This window comes from Anser anser (assembly GCF_964211835.1).
Source record: "Anser anser genome assembly, chromosome: 2".
NCBI classification, from domain to species: Eukaryota; Metazoa; Chordata; class Aves; order Anseriformes; family Anatidae; genus Anser; species Anser anser.
The window spans coordinates 159,987,899-159,996,171 of record NC_139721.1 but is presented as its reverse complement, the minus strand read 5'-3'; the positions used below and the strand labels follow the sequence as shown (position 1 = coordinate 159,996,171).

General features: G+C 41.3%; 1 protein-coding gene across 1 annotated transcript in view; it reads left to right on the top strand.

Annotated features, from left to right (window-relative positions):
- The window catches only part of OBSCN (obscurin, cytoskeletal calmodulin and titin-interacting RhoGEF), a gene marked incomplete at its 5' end in the record, with an annotated part of 184,274 nt that overhangs the window by 69,573 nt on the left and 106,428 nt on the right, over positions 1-8,273 (top strand). The window contains 8 exons of the mRNA XM_083822953.1: positions 217-483; positions 1,248-1,514; positions 2,091-2,354; positions 2,915-3,181; positions 3,553-3,816; positions 4,787-5,053; positions 6,089-6,355; positions 7,702-7,965. Of these exons, the coding sequence (XP_083679079.1) occupies positions 217-483; positions 1,248-1,514; positions 2,091-2,354; positions 2,915-3,181; positions 3,553-3,816; positions 4,787-5,053; positions 6,089-6,355; positions 7,702-7,965 (2,127 nt within the window). The remainder of the gene's footprint in view (positions 1-216; positions 484-1,247; positions 1,515-2,090; positions 2,355-2,914; positions 3,182-3,552; positions 3,817-4,786; positions 5,054-6,088; positions 6,356-7,701; positions 7,966-8,273) is intronic.

Below are 8,273 nucleotides of genomic sequence, written 5' to 3'. Positions count from 1 at the left end.
AATGGTTAAAAGATAAAAAGCATACAGTTCTGAATATTTTTGAGACTTCTCTGTAGAGTTCTGGCAGCCAGATGTGATTTGTAAGAATCTGTTCCCTTTGTTTGCTAGTGTATTTTCATTCCTGTGGTTTTCTACCTGAACAAAAAAATGTCTGAAACTAAAAAGTGATTTCCAAGCTTGTGTGATTCCTTTAACACGTGCAATGTTCTTTTCCAGAAATACCAGTTCTCTTCAAGCAAGAGCTTCAAAACGAAGAAGCTAAAGAAGGAAAACAAGTCAAACTGACCTGTGAGCTCAGCAAACCTGATACCCCAGTGAAATGGATGAAAGGAGACACTGTTCTTTATGCCAGTGAGAAGTATGAATTTAAGCAGCATGGCACTGTGGCAGAGCTCATTATTCGAGATGTCAAATCGATAGATTCTGGGGACTATACCTGTACTGCTGGAGAACTGAAGACCACTGCTCAGGTGAAAGTAAATGGTAGGCAAGGTTGGATGCACTGCAGCACTTTCTTAATGCATTGCTTTATAGATTTTCTACAAAACAAACAAAACCACAGCACTTCTTTTTGTAGGAGTATCATCTACAAATTCATGCTTAAAATTTAATGGCAATATTGCATACTTGTAAGCACCTGTACATACTTCATTCATGTAATTTTATGTTATGCATCTGGGAGCTTAAATCTGTAACTTCCCACTGAGCCTGAAATAAGTGCAGGCGGTTTGTTTCCTATACCCTTTGTGCCAGAGTTCCTGACCTGTTAGCTATTTTACACGGTTGTGATTAAGACTGCAGTTAGATTTTGAGACTAGCAGCATGACAGCACAGGGAGAACGTGAAAACATAACATGTAAGAGCAGACAGGAATGCACAGCAGTCAGGTGTAGTCCCTAGCAAATTGCAGGTGGCCAACTGATTAATGTTTAGATTCCCAAAGTCCCCCAGACATCCTTTTTAAAGGCTCTCAGATGCCATCAGTCCTCCCCAATGCCACTAAACAAACAGCTTTAGTAAAAAAGAGTGAGAGCCTCCAAAAGCAGTATATGCTGGAGAAGAAAGCAAGAGATTTAGGGCATAGGTACTGTATCAGAGACCTGCAAAAGCAGGGAATTCGTTGGACTAGAAGTCTAGGACTGCTCTGCTTTTTTGAAAAAGGACTCTTTTTAGGGGTGACAGCTATCATAGGGTATTTGTACAGCGAGACAACAGGGCTTGTCTTGATCCCTGGTTCTGTATTCTAGCTGTGCCTGTCCTTTTTAAACAAACCCTGGAGAACAAGGAAATGGAAGAGGGGAAATCTGTCTCTTTGCGCTGTGAACTCACAAAAGCTGATGCCACTGTGGTGTGGAAGAAGGGAGAAGCCACACTCCAGGCAAGTGCCAAATATGAAATGAAGCAGAAGGGAACAGTGGCAGAGCTGGTGATTCATAATGCAGAGCCAGAAGATGCGGGAAGATACACCTGTGACACTGGAGACCAGCAGACCACAGCCCAAGTCAAAATCCATGGTAGGAATAAGACACCTGCTTGTGACCATTTGTTATTGTTCTTGCCATGGTCCTGCACATTTACAGTGAGTGTTCAGAAAAAAAAAGGGACCAGTACAAATGAATGGCAGCCCTGGCTGGGTCCATTATGTTATCTGTTTTCTAGGACAATAACTTCATACTAAAACATAACAATCGAATGTCCTTGACCTGATATCAAGGTATCTTTTCTTGCCTCTGAAATAACCATTCTGCTTTCTTCTTGAGACAGAGGCACTTGCTTGAGCTCTAAGGTAAGAAGAGCCTCAGCCACGTGCTTCGTGAAAGAATATGCAGTTCTGTTCTGTACTTACTGAGCAAGTTTTCCATGTATTTGTGACCAACAGCATTTGGGCAGCAGAAAAGTAATTATTTTTATATTTTAATTATTGGAAAATAATTCTTTTTTCCCCAAAACTCATGGTATGCTATTGTAAGTGCAAGTAGAGTCCTGGAGGTGCAGGTAAGTCAAGGTTCATTAGCTGTGCTGAGAGAATTTGTTTCAGTCTTTTAAGTCCCATACGGGGTAAAGTAAAATGAGAATGCTTCATTCCTCAGCTGTCTCTGCACTCATCGAAGAAGAACTTAAGAGCCTAGAGGCTCTGGAAGGTGGGACAGCCACCCTGCGCTGCCAGCTGAGCAGAGAGGCCCCCGTGGAGTGGAGGAAGGGGCACACTGTTCTCAGGCCAAGTAACAAGTACAGGATGAGACAAGAGGGCACAGTGGCTGAGCTGCTGATCCATGATGTGGACACAAAGGATGCTGGAGACTATACATGTGTAGTGGGAAGCCAAAAAACCACAGCAGCCTTATCAGTGAATGGTAAAAAGTCAGAAATAACCCATGAAACTCTGGAACGTTTCTGTCCATCCCTTCCCTCCTCCTTTCTGTACATTCTCTTTCAACACCTACCTTTATGTCCTGTATCTACTTTTGTCATCTTTCCATTTTTTCATGTTGCTGTGTCACTCCTTTCCCCAATCCCTGTCCATGATCTGTTTTCATTATGCCCAATATTGCATGTGTTTGTTGTAATGTCTTCTCAGAGACCCTTCTCCAGAGAAGGGTGCTGACATGCATGTATGTTTTCCTGAATTAGTATGGGAAAAGATTCATTGGGATTTTCTGTTGAGGAGGGTTCATTACTTTTAATGATGAGGATGAGTTTGTCCTTTGTATGTGGGATCGAGATCAAATCGGAGACTTTGATTTCCACAGAAACAGTTAGTAGAGAGTGGTTTTTACCAGCCACAAAAAAGGCAGGGCGTAATTATAGATAAGGGTATGAGGATAAGTATTTGATCATTCACAATTCAGCCTCTGACCAGAGGTGCTGGGCAGGGCCTCGGGTTGCGATCCCTTGTTCATTCTGCGTCTCTCAGCCCTGCCAGTCCGTTTCAAAAAAGAGCTGAAGAATGAGGAAGCCACAGAGAGTGGAACGGCCACACTGCAGTGCGAGCTGAGCAAGGCAGGCAGCTCGGTCGAGTGGAGGAAGGACGGAAAGGTGCTGATGCCAAATGGCAAATACAAAATGAGACGGGAAGGCCGCTTTGCTGAGCTGGTAATCCAAGACCTGGACTTGACCGATGCCGGGAGTTACACCTGTGTGTGTGAAGACCAGAAGACTACAGCTACTTTGAAAGTGAATGGTAAACATTCTCCACATGTTTCTCATTAAGCCCCAAATTTAGTGAGTCTGACAGCATTTGCTGATTGTCTGAAGCTTGGTCAGTATGATTTCGAAGAAGTTTTATGGTAGCTCTGTGGAGCCAGAGTCACCCTGTTAGAGAATATTCCCTTGTGCTTTTTTAGCTTTGAGAAATCTCAGCAATGTTCTATATTGTTTTCTCCATTTTTTTTTCTCTCTGCTCCAGGAGATCTTCCTCCCCCTTACAACTGTAACCACCTAGTAGTAGTACGTTTGATTAAATGCGTATGCTGTAGTCCAGTAATTCACAGAAAAGCCCAGATCATTTTGTTATATTTCTGATTCCATCTCTGTTGGTATTGCATCCTTCAGCCTTGCCTATCCTCTTCCAAGAAGAAATGGTGAACAAGGAAGCTACAGAGGGTGAGGCAGTTGCTTTGCACTGTAAACTGAGCAAATCGGCTCCCGTTGAGTGGAGAAAGGGGAATAAGGTCCTCAAACCAAGTGAAAAATACAAAATAGAGCAGGAAGGCCCCTTTGCGGAGCTGATCATCCGGGATTTGGATTTGACAGACGCTGGTGATTACAGCTGTGTGTGTGGAGATCAACAGACTACGGCCACTTTGACAATAAATGGTAAAAAGAAATTCTTGGCACACACCTCAAGTAAACCTGCATAATTCTGAACTGTTCCTCTTTTTCTCCTGTTACATCTGATCTCTGTATACTTTCCATTTCCGTCCCTTGCTGATTTTTTCCCTCTTTTTCTCCTCTGTCTCTCTCTCTCTGCACACCACTCCCACACCCTTCACCTGATCCCCTCTTGATGTGCTATTTTTCTTCCTCTGTACTATGTTTAAATGACAAGTGAAGTACAAGTCCCAGCTCAACACAATCTCCAAGTCCCGTGTACCTGCTGTTTAAAATTTTTCCCATAGGGATTGTCCTAAAAGTGAGATTAATATTTTCTTTCATTACTTAAACTGCTACACCCATTACTGCTAAGTGGAAAAAGTTTTCAAAAACATGCAATGCTACATAAGGATTCTTACTGAAAAAATACTCTTTATTATGCTCCTGCTGTTCCCAGGCCTTTTACATTTTTATTTTTTTTTTATACCAATTTTGTTTTAATTATCCCAGAACATATCCTGTATGTCTGCGGAAAGCCAACAGCATGTTTGCAAGTGTTTTACTTAAGGAGTTACATTTATAAAAATACAGACAGGGCCATGATACAAGCCCTTCTGTAGAGCTGGTCCTTTGCTCCAGGGTAACAAAATGCTCTGGGCGTCATACTGACGTATGACCTCTAATTTTATCCCTTTAATTTTATGATGCATAAAAGGGTAAATGACTTGTCAAGTTTATAGAGAAACAAGACTGCTTTCAAAACAAATTTTAAAGTGAGAGGACAAAAAAAAAAAAAAAGGCAAATTAAAATCTCTTGTGAATTGTTAGAGATGGAACACAATCCTGGAGTGTGAAGAAGGTTTTGTGACTTTAGTGACGTGCAGGTTCAGGGAGACAAGGGACGAGAGCCAGTAGGTCATGGGTCAGGCTTTCTCAGCTTTGATGCTGTGTCTGTATTCCATTTACTCTGCAGTCCTACCCACTCTTTTCACCAAAGAACTGAAAGATGCAGAAGCTACAGAAGGTAAAAGTGTCTCTCTGCGCTGTGAGCTGAACAAGGCTGCTGCTATTGTGGAGTGGAAAAAGGGATTCAAGACCCTCAAATCAAGTGACAAGTATAAAATGAAACGAGAAGGTGTCGTTGCTGAGCTTATAATCCAAAATCTAGACACGACGGATGATGGAAATTATTCCTGCGTGTGTGGAGACCAGCAGACTATGGCAGTTCTAACAGTACATGGTAAAACTAACAAAACAAGACACATACTAAAATTAACTATCTTGTTTTCTCTGTCTGTTTGGGCAGACACCTAGTTACCCCCTTTCCTACTGCCAGGCCCATACCCAGAGCCCACTGATGTCCATGAAGTGTTCCTATTGGTGTCAGCATGGCTGGTGTGCGTGGCACAGGAGGGGTGTCAAAATACAAGCTCTGAGAAAAGATAGGCAACCAGGATGGCTGCTACCATTTTAGTGAGAGTCGATCATTTTGGTTCTCCTTTATCAGACTTCCTGTTATGCTCAAGCCCATTAAAACGGACTATGACTTAGTGGTGTTAAGGTTTCATCACATTCAGAAAGGTTGGCTAATTCCCTAGAATCTTATTCCCATACTCTATTCCTAGGACAACAAGGTGCTTTTATATATACAGGCCAGTTGTCATTGTATTCAGTTACTCTACTGTGTAAAGTAGAGTACTTCTAAGTACTTTCTTAGTGATGATCAGGCTCATTGCAAACTTTGATTTTTACTGCAACTGACATATTTGAAAGAATATTTCAGTTGAAGTGAAAATGCTTGTTTTCCCATCATGTATTGAAATGAACAATTTCATTTCAAACTGACATTTAGAATAAAACTTCAGTGTTTCATTTTTTAGTGTAGAATGTCTTCTCATTTACTTAAGTTTGTGAAAACATAGTAAATATCCTCCTTTCATTATGCTTTAAAACTTCATATGAGAAAACCCAATTTTTTTCAGAAATTTCAAATTAGCTTTTTTCTTTGAAATTTCACAGGAAAAAAAAGGGTTTTCTACTTCTGTTGGTTTGTGACTCTGAGTACATGTAAAAAAATCTCTATGAATTACTGGAAGCACTGAATCTTTTCGCAGTTATTTCATTCCTCACACTTTTTCATAGAAACTATTGACAATTTATGTTCTTGTGTTGATAAACCAATTCAGGACAAGAAGGAAAAGGAAAATTAAACATCGGTGTTTAATTTTAACTCTTTGGAGCGTTACGTCTCACTGCTCATATTGCTGTCTCTCAGCTTTGCCTGCGTTTTTCAAAGAAGGTTTGAAAAACAGAGAAGCCACAGATGGTGCAACAGCCACACTGCACTGCGAGCTGAGCAAGGTCGGGGTCCCAGTGGAGTGGAAAAAGGGGGACAAGACACTCAAACCAAGTGATAAGTATAGGATGAGACAAGAAGAAACCTCTGCAGAGCTGTTGATCCGAGATCTGGAGGTAGAAGATACCGGAGAATATACTTGTGTGTGTGGAGATCAGAAGACCTCAGCTGTCCTGACAGTCCATGGTAAAAAACAAACAAACAAAACATTCTCCTCTATGATAACAGCATTTCAGAGATCCCCCTTTTCTCTGGCAGATCACTTTCTCACCCGTGTTGATGTTTTCATTCTGCAGCCTTTTCTTGGTTTGCTGGCTGCCTTTATTTCATCCTGTCTCCCACTGTTTGTCAGTTTGACACTGATGGCCTTATGGCAGCATAGAGTTGTGAGAATTTCTTACCCTAGACCCTTCTGCATGTTGTTAGTGTGAAAAGGCAGCTGTATGTAAGGCCAAAAGTGTCCAGGGCTCTAGCAAATAGCTTGTTCTCAGAAGGATTGTCCCTTGTGTCTCACTGGTGTCAGTGGATTGGAGGAATGTTCGTTAAGGGTGCTGAGCTTGGTTAGCAAGAGATTTTTGTTCTCTGTTTGGGAGAGAAAGACCATCCTTTTTTGCAGGACAATGATACATTGTGCTGGTGAAATGGCACTTTCAAAAAACAAACAAATGAACAAAAATCACCAACAACAAGCCATTACTCTGAAGGCCCTGATTTAGAGAGAAGTTAGGCAAAATATAATCCTGTTTCTGCCATGGTGAATAGTGAAAACCTTTGGTTACACCTCTGGCAGCAGCAGCTGACATACAGTTCCAATAACTGAAAGGAATGTTTTTATTTGAGGTATATCTTAAGGATGAGGTGCTGGAGACAAACTCTCTTCTCTCAGATTTCTCAGCACACTTTTACATGCTTTTACCTCTTCTTTCTCCCAGTCAAAGGTGCTTCTGCTCTTGCCTTCCTCTGAGCTGGCACTTTCTTCCTTGTGCAAATCACTTCCTTTTTGCTATGGTGACACACCACAAGGCAACTTGCAGAGTGCTGCTGAAAAAAACACCTGTATTCCTCATATTAGAGCCTTTATGCCCTTGAAAATTATGGCTTAAAGGTGCACCTAAAATTATATAACTGTTTTTTTCTGAACAAGAAACATCAGTTAAGGTGTTAGGAAAGTCGTTTCATGTAAAGATCTCCAGCTAGCAGTGCTGGCATCAAGGGCTATGACTTTCAATCAGAATTCAAGTCATTAATGTTCAAGATAGATGAATTTGGACTGAAATGGATAGAGAGGACCACTGGAATCAGCAGGGAAATGGCAAGTGTACTGCATAATTTAATTTTAGAAGTGGGTTATTGTGGCAATTATCCTTGTGAGACCCTGCAATAGTTTTCTAGTTAGTGCAAGATGACTGCTTACAGAGACTGTATGTTTTGTTTTCCTGTGATGGTGAAGGACAAGCCTCGGGATCTAGTCCTAGGTTCCTCAAGGTCCAGTCAACGGTTTTGATGTACTCTGTTTATATTACATTCCTTAGCTTTGCCTACACTGTTCAAAAAAGAGCTCGCCAATATGGAAGCCACAGAAAGTGGGACAGCTGTTCTGCAGTGTGAGCTAACCAAATCCACTCCGGTGGAGTGGAAGAAAGGGCAAGAGGTGCTCAAGCCTAGTGACAAATACAAAATGAGGCTGAAGGATACCATTGCTGAGCTGACAATCCATAACCTGGAGGAACAAGATGCGGGAGATTACACGTGTGTGTGCGGAGAGAAGACAACTAGTGCATCCCTGACCGTGCATGGTAAAATACATAAATTTAATAGGGATTTTTTGTCTTCTGGCACTCATGTAGGATCACAAATGAGTCTTGATTCCATGTATTACTTTAAATTTTTATGATAGCTGTGTAAACCACTTTAAATATCTTTTACTGAAAGTCTGTCACTTGGGAATGATAAATGGCATCACAGTCTTTTCTGTCCCTGTTCTATCATGTTAATCGAGTTTGGAAGCAGATAATGATGACCTTGGTCATAAATAGCACTTTCAGTATTTCCTTTAATTGATTTCTAGGCATATCACTGGGATTTCACTTCTTTTTCTTGAATA